The sequence below is a fragment of the Mytilus trossulus genome, chromosome 2 (assembly GCF_036588685.1).
Source record: "Mytilus trossulus isolate FHL-02 chromosome 2, PNRI_Mtr1.1.1.hap1, whole genome shotgun sequence".
Lineage (NCBI taxonomy): Eukaryota > Metazoa > Mollusca > Bivalvia > Mytilida > Mytilidae > Mytilus > Mytilus trossulus.
Window position 1 is genome coordinate 44,216,154 of NC_086374.1, and position 15,496 is coordinate 44,231,649.

At 32.6% G+C, this 15,496-nt stretch overlaps 2 protein-coding genes across 22 annotated transcripts in view; one reads left to right on the forward strand and one right to left on the reverse strand.

The window, feature by feature from the left end:
* LOC134705788 (uncharacterized) overlaps nucleotides 1–15,496 on the forward strand; it is a 474,551-nt gene that overhangs the window by 272,745 nt on the left and 186,310 nt on the right. The window lies entirely within an intron of this gene.
* Nucleotides 8,886–15,496, reverse strand: part of LOC134707323 (dynamin-1-like) — a 50,612-nt gene continuing 44,001 nt past the window's right edge. For 10 of the 21 annotated variants that reach the window (XM_063566982.1, XM_063566978.1, XM_063566979.1 and 7 more), the window contains 3 exons: nucleotides 15,422–15,463; nucleotides 15,178–15,219; nucleotides 8,886–11,686 (listed from right to left, as the gene is read on the reverse strand). In XM_063566982.1, the coding sequence (XP_063423052.1) occupies nucleotides 11,605–11,686; nucleotides 15,178–15,219; nucleotides 15,422–15,463 (166 nt within the window). In that variant the 3' untranslated portion in view covers nucleotides 8,886–11,604. The remainder of the gene's footprint in view (nucleotides 11,687–15,177; nucleotides 15,220–15,421; nucleotides 15,464–15,496) is intronic. The other 11 variants (XM_063566983.1, XM_063566980.1, XM_063566989.1 and 8 more) reach the window with 3 other exon arrangements.

Consider the following 15,496-nt stretch of genomic DNA (forward strand, 5'->3'; position numbering starts at 1 on the left):
AAAACTTTTACCACTCCAGCACGTTCAGTTGTTTTCTCTTTTTACAAGTACCCTTTTCAACGTAGTACATCTTGGCTCAATGATGTGATGATTGATTGCTTGATATCATCGTCCAGTGGCAAGTATTACATGCATATCAGGACAAGAACATGTTTATGTGCTATGCTTATTATATTAAAATCAAGCTTTATACTCGAATGCCACGCTCACTCGGATTTTATACGTGATACATTGCAGGCTTAGCCTAATGGTTCGCACGACAAGGAGAGATGACACCCTACCCAGAAACACCTTATCTGAACCCCGTGCCAACTTATGTGTATTTAATCATAAGTGCGGTATGCTTAGTGGAGAAGTAGCAAATATTAATTGTCGTGTCTTTGGGTTTTACCCGACCAGGAATCGAATCCGGACATCTGCAGTTGAAAAGACAAAATCGGCTAATTTTAAAGACTGAAGAGCTTAAAAGTCTGTTATTATAGATCAAAACTAATAATGACAAAGATAGCTATGAACAGGAACATATATATATTGACATATGATGTTACTGTTCCCAGTTATAAACGTTCAGATTATTTCTCATTTATATACTTGTCAAAACTAAAAAGAGCTAGATGAAAGAGAGATGTCATATTTTTTCAATGTTTTCCTTCTTTCTGATCATTTTTGATTGTAGTTCTACAAGAAAGCTAGCAATTAAATAAAAACTTCGGACTGAAGATAACACTTAATACATTTTATATTAGCCTCAAGGATTTTTATGGATTTACCCTTATATCAAGAACGTTCAAGCCTAAACATTTGAAAACCAGGTTAATTACCAAAAACTCTGCAATTCACAATTACACTACGAATAGGAACATATTACATTTGTACACGTCCGGCTACCGTTAGACTTGAGATTCTCTCCCACTGAGCTAGAAAATGAAGATAAAACCGGCTCATATCTCATTGTTTGGTGTCATAGAATCAAAAACTAAAGGCTCTATTCTATTGGTGCTCAAAACCGGCTTTTCCTATATATCTGAAACATATCTTTATTTCTATATCATAATTACAAGTGGTAGTGATATATGTGTGTACAATGTGACTTTATGTTCTTATCATTGGTTCAGAGACACATATCATATCATAGAGATGTAATAATTGTATCTGGCAAATTGTACGAGTTTCGTTAATGTTGGGAGTGTTAGAAACTGGAGTTAGAGTGCGGAAACAAAATTGTGAAGAATGAAAAAAAACAAAAAGTGTCAAGGATTATACTTTGTGTCCCCATTGAATATGACCTAAAAAGTTGATATTGTATCGGATATTTCCTAATATTGCTTGCGGCCTTTTATTGAAGAAGCAGTATTTTTTACATTCACTGACGATGAAAATTAAGACTTCAAGATCGGTATCCTGTGTTAAATTGGCACATGGGATAGATTCCAGTAAGGATATACGGACTATTATTATAATATATAAACTTGACATCATTGAGATGGGAACCATCTCTGTGGGCCCCGCTGTAAATAACGTGTTTGGTTTCTTTACCGTGTGGGATTTGGTGAAAAGTCAAGGTTATCTATGTTACGGACTCACCAAGTTGTCTTCATCTGTCGGTCTCCCTACTCGAACTCCATGTGAATCAATAGAAACAATTTCCGCCACTTGCGGGTATGACTAAAAACCAAACAACGGAACATGCTTATATACGGAACTTAACAAACTCCCCTTCTTTCTTTTGAAGGAACTAACTGTTCAATAAAGTTGTCAATAAACGGTAGACGTTCAATTCCTATGAACTCATTAATATAATCCACATAGTCTATGTACACTATTTACAAATCTGGCTTTAGAAAGTTACTCATCCAAACACCTGTTCCATAAGACACCATCTTGAAGTGCCCTGAGCAGGTTATGGCATGAAGCTCAGTTTTTAGTCAAGCAATCAGCAAGTTATTGTTTTTTTTCGATCCATTTGACCGATACTATTTGCCTAAGCCTTTTTCGGATACTTGTTTTGATGATGTAATGGCATCCCACAATGAATGACAGTCCGTTAGGCAAGTTATTAGCAATTGAGTTGGATCAGCTTCACCATACATAAGCTCTGTATACAGTGAAGCTATAAAAATACCACTGTCAATAGCATCAGCCATGGCCAGGGTTTCTGCTGCTAGTGTGCTTCTTGCCACTCTTCTTATTCTCTTTGATTGCCAAGTTATATGCGTGAAAAGTCCATTTTCACCAACAAGCACAATGAAATCTTCTCCTTGTGTGCCTCCGTCAGATAAATAACCAAGGGAAGAATCACTAAATACTACAAGTCTAATTGCATTATTATTTCCAAGTTTTTTTTAATTTCAAAGTGACAGTTTCAGATTTAAGATCCTTGATTATTTTGTTTGCTTCATTCAAAGTTTGTACGTTTGACTTTTTAAGATATGAAGCAAGGTTTGATTATCAAATATCACATCTGGTCGACTTTGTCTTGCAATCCAAAGTATTTTTTTATTGTTAAAGTTCTCTTTCTTCTTTGGTAAGAAGTTCTTCTTCTTCTCCCATACGACTTTTTTTCAATAGGAATAAACTGAGACTATTTTGATAAGTGTTTTGTCTTAAATGCAAGTCATTTTCATGTTTTGATAGTTCTATTCCAACATATTGGAATGACCCATTTTCCTCTAATTCTGCTTTTCCAACAAAAAAATGTTGATCGTATACTATTTATAACTTTCTCTTCAAATTCTTTTGATCCGCCCCATAAAAAAGTAAGTACACCTTCTACGCTGCCTTTATTGTTTTTCAAGAAAAATACAGCTGGGTCAACCTTGGATACACTGACTTTGCATTGTTCAAGAACTTCTTTTACTCTATTATACAAACTAAGAGAGGCATCTGACAGACCATAGACACATTTGCGAAGTTTCCAGATATGTCTCTGCACTGAGCTTCTATTGGTGGTTTGACATAAACCTTTCTTTCTATTTCAGCTCCTTGTAAAAAAGCAGTTTTAATGTTCATTGTTCGTGTTTTCCAACTTCTTTGAGCTAGAATATCTAGAACTAATCTTAGGGAATCTGTTCCACAAGTGGGTGAATCTTTCGGTATATCATCTCTGTTAAATTCTTCAAATCCTCTGGCAACTAATCTTGCCTTATGTATTGTTCTTTCGGAGGTGTACTTTAATTTGACCTACCGAATTAGACTACTTACCGGATTTGTAATCACATAAGCAACACGACGGGTGCCGCATGTGGAGCAGGATCTGCTTACCCTTCCGGAGCACCTGAGATCACCCCTAGTTTTTGGTGGGGTTCGTGTTGTTTATTCTTTAGTTTTCTATGTTGTGTCATGTGTCCTATTGTTTTTCTGTTTGTCTTTTTCATTTTTAGCCATGGCGTTGTCAGTTTGTTTTAGATTTACGAGTTTGACTGTCCCTTAGGTATCTTTCGTCCCTCTTTTAAACTACATATACATCTCGTAGAAATACTCTTTTGACCGGTATCAGTTGTTTTCCATGAACTTATTTCTTTTTGTTTAGCTACCCTGAAAGATACATCTTCAAAAATCATTACACTATCGTCATCAGATCTAGGAAGTTCTACTTCTGGATCAACATTTTCTAATTCCTCCAATTTACTCAAATCAACTGAAATGTCTGCTCCTTTAAGTGTGTTAGGTTCCAAGTATTGCAAGTTAAACCAGTTCTTAATACTACCTGTCACCTTTCCCGCACGTCCAGTGACCTTTGCAACACACTGTTCACCACATTCAGCATTTTTATATTTCACTATTTGTCATATTTTCATGTCTGCAAGTTTATGTCGTTCTGTTTCTGCTATTGCATTTTCTACTTCTTCTTCAATATTTGCATTTTCGGCTTGTCCTTCATTATTATCAATTTCAATTGTGTCAACATTACTATCACTATCTTTTTCATTATCAGTGTCACTGTCACAATAACTTAATCGTCTTTGCTTCTTTTTCTTGTTCAGAATTTTTTAGTATTTTTGTTTTGTTCTGATTCAGGTGTTGTTGATACCTTAGTTATTCTGCACTGATGTACTCTTACAAGCATCCCACCATAGATATAGGAAGATGTGGTGTGAGTGCCCATGAGACAACTCTCCATCCAAATAACAATTTAAAAAGTAAACCATTATAGGTTAAAGTACGGCCTTCAACACGGAGCCTTGGCTCACACCGAACAACAAGCTATAAAGGGTCCCAAAATTACAAGTGTAAAACCATTCAAACGGGAAAACCAACGGTCTAATCTATATAAAGAAAACGAGAAACGAGAAACACGTATATATTACATAAACAAATGTCTTACAAAAACAACAGCTCCACCTATCCAATCATAACGCCAGGCCCTTTCCACTTTTTTGTTATTTGGTCTTTCATAGTAACCTTTATCACCTGTCTGGTAGGAAATACCACTTGGACGAGTTTATTTTCTCAATGCTCTGCGACTTCTTTCAGAATATTCACTTCTGGTGAAAGCTGTTCTAGCTGAGTGCAAGGTCTCAGTATGTTTTCCAACGATTTCACTCATAGTGATACCCTCAAGGGCAAGCAGCTTATCTGTTAAAACACTAGGTAGGTTTGGATTCCGTCCATACACTAACTGTTATGGACTATACCCATGTTCATTATCTAAAGCATTCTTTGCCATGAGAGCCCATCTTAAAGAAATGTCCCAGTCACAATTATTATCTGCTTTCAATTTAAGTAATGTGTCCGTAAGAGTTTGATTATGCCTTTCTAGAAGCACAGTACTCCAAGGACTATAAGCTGCAGCAGTTTTCACTTCAATGTTACAGTTCTCTGCCATATCTCGTACTTCACTATTATTGAATTCACCGCCATTATCACTGTTAAGACGTCTTGGTGAACCATGTATTGAAATCCAAGATTCCAAAAACTTCTTTACAAATTCTGATCCTTTTTTCGTTCTCGTCATACTCCCTGCACTAAAGCGTGTGAATTTTTCAATTATATGAAGATGCCATATATTGTGTTATAGTTCATGCAGATCAACTGCTACTGTTTCGTTAAACTCTGTTGCCAATGGCAGTCCAACCACCGGTTTAGAACTTGTCTTTTGGTGGTCATACAAATGTCACAATTTTCACAAACTGATCGTGAAAGCTCTAATGTATCAGCATTTTTCATTCCAGCCTTATTTAGAAATTTAGATAAACGGTTAAATGTTGCATGTTCAAATTGTTTGTGTACTTTAACCAATGTCTTATGTTTCTCCGCTGTACTCATGTCATCTGTGATATTAAGTATGTTCTCCTCTACGTATACAGGTAAATTTTGTATTTCAGGTTTTGTTTTCACAAAATTTACACAATAATGGCTACTAGATGTGAACTCCAATTCCACTGGTTTGCTAAACATGATTGCCTTATCATTCTTTAAGTCCAGTACAGTACCAGCCTTCTTCAATGATGCCTTACTGAGTAACAAAGGGATATCAGCTTTAACAATTTCAGTTTCAATTTTGCAATTGGTACTTCCCATCTGAGCAGGTATAGTGGCACACATAAATGAGTTAACTACTTTTCCATCACCAAACTTAAATGCTATACTACTTACCACTGTAGAAATGTCCCCGGTTCTCTCTAAAAGCTTTTTAAACCAATTTTCCCGACACATAGTACGAGTACATGCAGTGTCTATGATTGCTAAACATGCTGATTCATCGACAGGTGGCTGCTCTTTTGTGAAAAGCGTTATATTGCAATTCTCTACAATTTCACTTTCAGACTCAACAAAATTAACAGAATTTACTTTGTCAGGACAGTCCTTGGCCCAATGAAAAAAACTCTAGCAGATATCACATTTTGTTCTTTTTCCAAACTTGTTTAAAGGATTAGTGCCCCTTTCTTTTGATTAACTCCCTTTATTTTCTTGTGTATAATATACCGGTTCTTGTTTTAATGTTATACTTGGAACCTTAACAGTAATTTCTGTAGGACCAGACATTCGTTCACCAAATATAAGTTGCAATGCTGACTTCATAGAGGTATATTTAACGAAACTAGTTGTTTGTCTCTGGAAGACAAGCAGCACTGTCTAACAGTTTGAAAGCAAGTACAGCTTCTGGGAGTGTCATATCATATTTTTTAGATTTGCTATATGTTTTGTCGAATTCAATAATGTAGTCTGACATTGACAAATTTTCAGTTTTAACAAACGTTTCAAAATTTGTGTAAGCTTCGTATGCTTTGTCCTTATCATCTCGTAAGAACGTCTTGTCTGTTTGTGCTGCGATGCCGTCTTCCTTAGCCAGATCGGCAGCAGGGACATCCATAGCCACTTCCCGTGCATTTCCCCGTAAGTGTGGGTGAAACAGCAAGTGCTTGTTTGTCAACTTTCAAATCAGTTACTAATTGCCAGTCTGAAATTTCATTTCTTCCATGTTTCGTAAGTCATTGACCTCAGGTCAAACGTAGGATTCTTAAAACTTGTTGCCATTATGATCGCTATGCTCTGCTATCATGAAAGGTCAATGTTGTCTATGTTACGGACTCACCAAGTTGTCTTCATGAACTCCATGTGGGTATGACTAAAATCGAAACTACGGGACATGCTAATATACGGAACTTAACACTTGGGATTGTCAACTGAAACCAAAGTTTATGACCTGACATTTAACCTAAGAATTTATACATACATTATGACACATACGCTGGTGTTGGTGTGTATACATGTCAAGTATAAACTTTAATTCATAGCAGTTCTCAAGATATAGAGCGGACATACTTTGACATGGACTAACAAACTAATCACAAAAGGGCACCATAGGACATTGGGTTGTTAAAGTTATTGGTTTTGACCTTTGACCTATGAATTTGTACATACAGTATGATACAGCCTCTTGTGTTGGTTAATTGACATGTTAAGTATAGAGTATGAAGTCGTAACAGTTCTCTAGAAAAGAGCGGACATACTTTGACATGGACTAACAAACTAATCACAAAAGGGCAACCTGCCAGTAGACAGGGCCCTAATTATTAACAATTGGGTTTAATTATCTACTCCATTAAAGCTTTCGACCACTAATAAGGCCGTGTTCACATTGATCTAAATTCGGTGTTGTGTTAGTGTAACTCACACGTTAACTAAACACAATTGCGTTCCCATTGATAAAACTCAATGTTTACATGTAGTTTAAATCATGTTTTATCTACACACAGTCGATAGTCAATGAAGGCCTTGTGTAGGTTAAGTGTACACAAAACTAGGCATTTAGGACATAAGTTTTACCGTGTATATATTTAAGGAGAAAACTTTTTTGAGTTAAATTGATATTTTTGATAATTATTAATATACTTTTTTACAGAAATTGTTGACTAAATTTTACAGGATTTTTTTGTTAAAAAAATTAACGTACTTTATTAACCCCTGATCAAGACTCACAAAGCAGTATCATTGCCGGACCCATAAGGCAGCAACCAATTGATTTTCGGGGGGGGGGCTATTATAGTTGAGTATAAACATAAAGGCAGGGGGTTGGGGGTGGTGGGCTATGGATTTTGTTTTGGAAAAAAAAGTTTCCCGTTTTTGGCCCTGAAAAAAAAAATGTTTGTTTCACCCTCAGCTGCCAATATATATAATGCTAAAATTGATTTCGACTTGTCACCAAAATTTGTTCTGAAAAAATATATAGCACACGCCTCCGCCCCCCTCCCCCCCCCCCCCCTTTCCAAAAAAAAACCGAAATAAATAGTTGCTACCTAATTTATTTGAAAAGGTCTTCCCGAATTGACTTTACGTAGACAGAAATATTCGCCACTGGTCTTTACTCAAACAACGATTCACGCATAAATGCATGACTTAAAAAGTGTGATATGTTTGTCTAGTATATCAGATCAGTTAAATAACATTTTTTAAATAAAAATAAAACGTTGCCCTATTTCTTTACCGAATACTCCTTGGAGAAGAAATACCATTTGAAACAAACAGAAAAGATAAAACTGTAGTGATCCCTAATATCCCAAAATGGCTTTCATAAAGGAGCAACCACCTGACTTAAAAAAGGGGGTTAAGTCAGATTTTTTTTCGCGCAAACGTTTTTATTCAGTTTTTTCGATGCTAGCAATCAAATTTTATTTATTTTACAATATTTATGGGTGAAGCTCTGTATTCCAATTTTTTTAATATATCATCTGTTTGGCCGGAATATTATCTTTTTTTTGTTTTTATCAAATTGGGGATCAAAATATTTAGCAAGCCCTCCCCCCTTTTTCCCCTCTTTTTAAAGTCAACCGGTTGCTCCCAAACTGCCAGAAAAACTGTCCGAAAAACTTGCATTCGGTTCTACATAATGAACATTTAAATGACACATAGTTTACAAGTGTGAACAAATCTTATGTACAGGTAGCTAAACAAGGTGTATGGATGTGAACAAATGTAATGTGAAACCAGTGTGCATTACGGTAAACTAAATGTAAACATGTTTACTGTACATGGTTTTTGGTGTGAACACGGCCTTAGCCACTCAATGTTATACATATGTTGTTGCAATTTCATCATCAATGTAAGTCATAAGAGACAAAAACTCTTGAGAATGCATGTAATATTCATTTTATTTGTATCCTGTAGATTATTAGAAAATGTTCTGTCAGAATAAACTAATCATGGATTGCAGGATTCATTTTTTTTTATGCCAGACATGCTTTTCTTCTACAAAAGACTCATATAAAGTGACACTCCAAAAAAGTTCAAAAGGCAAAATAAAGTACAAATTTGAAGAGTGTTGTGGTCCAAAATTCTGAAAGATTTTGCCAAATACATCCAAAGCAATCTTTTTGAAAGTCTTTGTCAAATAGGAATGGAACCGATATCCATGTCTCTTAAATGCACATCAAGAAAAGAACATCTCAATTTTTATACATCTCTTTTAATCTAATATCAATTTACATTCATATATCACAAAGTTTTTACATCTTTATATTACAACATTGCACAATTGTATGACTAATCCTTCAAATTCTATCTTGTACAGATATCTCATTAATGCAGCATTCAATTGTTTAATGTGTAAAATTAACATGTACCCCTAACCTAAACTCTCAACTGTAAAATTAAATGGAATTTGTAAATCTTGCTTTTGATTTTTAAATTGGTGTACATTTGAAACTTGATGTATTATACTGATAATAATCTGCAAAGAAGGTCAAGTCAATTGAAATACCATATTTTATATGCCTGTGACTGAAGAATGTCAAAAGCTTGAAGAAAAACTTAGATCAAGAGTGAAAACCTTGACAGAGTCAAACAATGTCCTATGAACGATTGTAATACTGGCAGTTGTTATAATAACACAGGGAATGGCAGCTCATGATCAATTTCAGAGCAATATAAAATTGAGAATGGAAATGGGGAATGTCAAAGAGACATCAAGCCGACCAATTAGCAGATAACAGTATATGCCACCAACTAGTATTGAAGTCTGTGATGTGTATAAGGAAACTTTATTCCAGTTAGAGACCAATTACACCCAAAAAGACAATAGAAAATCTCAAAATACATATCTCTCATAATGTAATAAATTAAATTTTGAGAAATTAAAGTATTTGGAATAATAATTTTAATGAAATTTATAACTGAATTGTGGAATTGTGATAATAATCTTATCAAACACTTCCAAGAGATATATACAAGATATGAATTATCATGATTATAGCTTAAAATCATTACTATTTAACATAAATAACTTGATTATTTGTACAGAAATATACACACAAACCTATACATAATATATATGTGTAATGTTATGTTGCCATACAAATAACAATCATAAATGCTGATTCTACTGTAATCACTTGTATCCAATTTGGCTATTGTGATGATTCAGCACTTCACTTTAATGTAAATGGGCCAATTAGTTGAAGTTGAATATAATAATCTTAGATCAAACAAAATGAGGTATTTTCTACTTTCTAGATACAAAAGAATTTGCTTGATATGGAAAAGTGATTTTAGCTGACAACACATTTCATCCCTAACACATATGAGTATTTTACACTGTTCTACCAACAGGGATTTCTCAACAAAAGCTTATCCATTTAGTTCTTTTTAATTGTAAACACACCAATGCTATGAAATGACAGAAATTGTATTTTTTTAAAAGTTGAATTAAATGTTTGACCTGAATCCTAATCTACCAATTCAGTCAATTACTTATCATTTAGGTCATGTCTCGTATAAATATGCTTTCAAAATAACAAAAAAGAGAAGCAAGTATACATGAGGTCTATCTCCTGCCTGAAAAAAAACATTGATAAAGTACCCATTCAGGTCATATATTTGAAACAGGACAGTAAATGGTAATACATATACATATATCGCATTAATGATAGCAATTATCGTATACATGTAGTGTTGAACTTGTGTGGAGGACAGTAAGTGGTGAAGACAACAGTTGATTATAGCATACATAATATACAGTTACTTATTTATCATTATATATAAATGGATAAAGAGACAGTATCGAAAGCATAACAACAAAAACTATCAACATAACATTACACAAATCCTATACATAATAGTGTTCTTTTGCATAAACATGAACATGCTCTCAGTCAAAATGTTACAAAACCCAAAAGGTAATCTAATGAATTGATTATTTCCTTGAACTCACACAATGTAGATATGCTATCTTCGGCAACGCAAATCTGCTCTTACATGATGTTTTCCTTTTGAGTTTAACCAAACTATAGTTAATCAGGTCAAACTGCTTGTAATTTTACCATTTGTTATGTCTGGACTAATGTCTTGATATAAGGCTCTACAATTTCATGGATTGTGTTATAAACAGAGTCCTCCAAATCTTTTCCCAACATTGGTCCTCACTATTATGTTCATTGCATAATGCCCAAATTGTGTCAGTCCCTTGTCAAATTTTGGTGGTCAGGATCTTCGGACCACCGAATTTCAAGAACTCAAGAACTCTGCCATGTCAAAGAAAAATTCAAGCTCTTTTAATGTTGTGTGCCTTTTAAATTTTGATTGAATGAATCTCATTCCCCTCACAAACAGGGGCAAATATTTCATGCGTTTTCATTATGAGAACAAATTACTGAATTATCTAGACTGAGATAAATTCCAGGTATTATACAAAAGAACAATATTTTTTTAATAATTGCATATCTAACATTTCAGTAAAATGGAATTCTGTAATGAATACAAAAACATTTCTATCACATTTGTTTTTCCTATAAAACAATTAGTTGCCATGGTAATGATTACATTGCTTATATACTTTGAATAAATAATTTTACGACCATCTCTTTAACGATAATGCACAAATTCCTGAACGTTTTTCATTTTTCCAATACTGACTTTCATCATTCATTTTTAGGCATTTTATAGAATAGACCTGCAACTAAACTATAAATATATTTATCAATGTACATGTTAAATAAAAGTTTGAACTATAGTGATACACATTAACATGTCCTTCTGATTGCCACACATCTGAGTGGCATTGAACAGACATCTTTTATCAAGAGCCTTGTATGATTGATTTGAACTGGTGTTGTTTTTTATATAACTGTCAATTTTTACGATGAACTTGACCTAAAATTAGTCCAATAATTATAACAAGTTTGGTCTGGATGGTATAGATGGTCTATCAGGAATTTTTGGAACACCTGGTGGGCCAGCAGAACTAGGGCGCCTGAAAATATAAAAAATGTAAAAAAATATTTCATACATTACTTCTTATTTTGTGCTTTGATGATATGAATTAAAAGACCACTGAAAAAAAACAAAAAATAAAAACAAAAAACAGAAAAGAAATACAAGCATGTGATAATTGTCATCTTAGCAGTAGTTTGGGTTTCAAATATATTTTTATTTGTTTCTATGCAGATTGGTTCTCAAGTTTTCTCTCCTACTTTTTGGGAATAAGTTATATGAAAAAAATTGCTAAAAAAGATATGGTATTCATATAGAAACCATAATTTCTGGTATTGCATTTTTCAAATCCAAAACGGGGTAAATCAATCATACAAAAAAAATTAAAAAATATGTTGGATAGAATAAATCATGAAGTTTGAAATATTAAGGCTCTGCATTAATCAAGAGTTGACTTTTCAATTTTTGTTTTTCCCCATTTGCGTAATATTTAGACTTTGTTAGTTTTTTAAAGTTTATTTTAATACTGTGTGACTTTTTTGCATTAAAAACAACCCAAAATAATTGAAAAAAGTTTAACATTTAACAGCTACCATCATCTAAATTAATCATATAAAAGTGTACATTTTTTAATGATTATCATGAAACCACAACGAAGGTGCTGCAAATAAATTCACATTATCAACAAATTGCAGGAGTTCTGAAATTGCATGTATTATGATCTGAAAGTGTGTCTTTAATAAATAAAAAATGCAAATCAAGGCACACAAGCACAGAACAAGTAAAAACATCTAGAGAAAATCACACTCACAATTTAGATACAAACAAATTGAAAACAGTGATAAGATACTAAAAGAACAAGCAAAGACAAAAAGCTGGTAATTAAACAGAAAGTGATGAAATCTGTATTATTCAAAATAAAGTCTTTCATTGATTTTTTTTTTCCTGGGTTGGAACTCCCCCACTTTTAAAAATGACTGGATCTGCCCCTGCATAATGTCCTTCTTGTGTCGTTAAACCATGCAGGATATCCTAGTTACACTTTTAAGTTCAGAATTATATTTCTTTCTGATTTATTTCCCTGCAAAATGAGGATTATTGTTAAACTTCTAACATTTCCATAACTAGAAAATGTTTTAACCTCCCTCTTAAATAATTTCTCAAAGGACCTATTAGAGACCAAAAATAAAAGAATTAGCTTATCAAATATTTTGCATACACCAAAAAATTTGTTATTAAAATAAGTAGCTGCTAGTAGTTGCACAAAAAACACAGATAAGTTACTTTGACAATGAAATTTAGTATTAGGTCTAAGTCATAGTACAAACAAGGAAGAGTGAGAGAGATCAGACAGAAATGTCTAGCAAATTCTGATTAGTAAAACAGTATGGCCATTATATTTCCTTAGTTTTCAGACTCAAATTACTTAAGTAGGGAAATGTATAGTGACTATGGCAGGAAAAATCTTGATAAACCATCACTTTTTTTTTCAGTATAACAATGTTCTTTACTAGTAATTTACAAAAAATATTTGTAGAAATATATATTTAATATTGAATAGAAGAACATTAAAATAAAGATATGTGTTTGCTTTCTTTCTTTTTTGATATGTAATTTTCTAGCTAAAAACTTAAAAGTTTTTTTTCAGATATTTTCAAATGAATACGGTTTCTATAAGAAAGTTTCTTCAGACGTAATATGCACAACAGAATGAAAACGTAAGAAATATGGCCATTTGTCGTTAAAACTTAACTCCAAATGTAAATTGAATGAAGAATCATTTCAGGGTTTCATGCACGTTTACCTCCATGATATATGAAAATGGAAAGCAAATTTCAACATGCATTTCTCCCCATCACCGTTAAAAAAATCTGCACATGATTTCTATATTGAACAACACAAATGAGTTATACTGGTTAATTAACAACCAATCCTATATTATTACATGTACTTATAAACATATCACAATACATGTTCATTATTCTTCTTTATTTCTTCTCAAGAAACAATCAAGCACTGAATATTGGTTATTGTTTTATCATTGTGAGGAATACACTTGGTCAAAACTTTAACTGAATTTTAAAAATAACTCCACATGCTCAGGTTTAAGGAGGCTCGAGGGTATAAAAATTTCAGAAAAAAATTAAACATTTGTTTTTCTTTACAAATTTTATTTGTTACCATTTGTAGTATTTACTTTATCATATGGTAGAAAAATCATTCAAAACAATCAATTCGTGATGGCCCCAGATGACTTTTAAAATGTATACATCATTGAAAAAGTTCCAAATTATCTCCCTTTGGTGAAAAAATGCCATTTTTTTGCTTTAAAATTGAAATATCTTTTTCAACTCATCGGTGATCTATATTTTTTAATATAATTTCCATATAAGCTGTACTTAAACTAAATTATTGTAAAATTTGAGCGATTTCTGTAATAAATTTCTTTTTTTATTTCGATTTTAACTTTATTTCTCCTATTACTTCAACAGAAAAAACCCACTTTTACAAAAATGTATGCTTCTTTCGAAGGCAGATTGTGAGCGCAAATGAACGGTGACCCCACTTTTTTATTTTATTTTTCTATTAACTTTAAGATAAAGTTCATTTATAAAAAAATATAGAGAAATCCTATATAAATGATTTAGACCCGCGAACCCCCTTAAGGTCATATTATCAATATCTTTTTTTTCGACTTTTAAAATAATTTTAGTTAGGTAATTTTCCTTACTACTAGTACTAACTACTAAGCTTATATATTATTGCCTACTGTGCCTACTGAAAACATGTTCTGTACAAAAATGAAGATTTTTTTTAAGTTATCATTAAGTCAGTAAAGGTACAGGTTTTTTTTAGACAAAACAAAATCCCACATAGTTCATCCTGAACTTCAAGTCGGATTCCTTTCAGCAAGAAATGAAAACAACTTAAAACAGGTTGTTCAAATCTGCATTCTTGTAAAGTCTAAAATAATTGGCTTTAGAGGCAAAGGAGAATAATAATATCATTAATTGTTGTTTGCTCAACGTCAGTGAAACATGTTTTAGTGTTGGATCCCCCCCCTTTTTTGACAATTAATGCATTTGAATATGGGACATATGGTTGGAACTTTGAAACAATAAATTAATTATGCAAATTCTGCATAGTGGGTTAAACCAGTTTTAAATTAACAGAAAATAAGAAGACCACTGGATAAAACTATCGAGTTTTATGATAAAATGAAATTTCAAAAAAAAAAATATGATTATACATTCATGCACAAATCCTAAGTTTGAACAAAATTAAACATTCCACTATGCATGCAGATTAAATTTTTTTTTTAATCAATCATTAAAGAATTCAATTTGTACATGCAGCTAATTTTTAAATGTTTCTTAAATTTTCTACAATCAAGTCATTCATAACATCTATTTGGCAGCAAACAACGCCTGGGATATTTTTTTCAGAAATCATGTGCAGAATAGGAAGCATATGTAAAATAATCCTCATTCAATGGTAATTTGAAATTAGGTTGATACTCATATTACATACCCTCGCTGAGATCCAAACTGATTTGATAAATATGATTTTGTTCTGCAACAAAGTTTACATTTTGTCTTTAAAACATTTACTTGTGTAACATTTATTTTTAAAGGGTTATAAAAAATATCTGTTGAACTCATAAGAATAGTTATTACATATTTTTTTTTTTAAATCATGTGCAGAATAGGAAGACTTGTAAAATAATCCTCATTCAATGGTAATTTGAAATTAGGTTGGTATTCATATAACATACCCTCGCTGAGATCCATACTGATTTGATAAATATGATTTTGTTCTGTAACGAAGTGTACATTTTGTCTTTAAAACA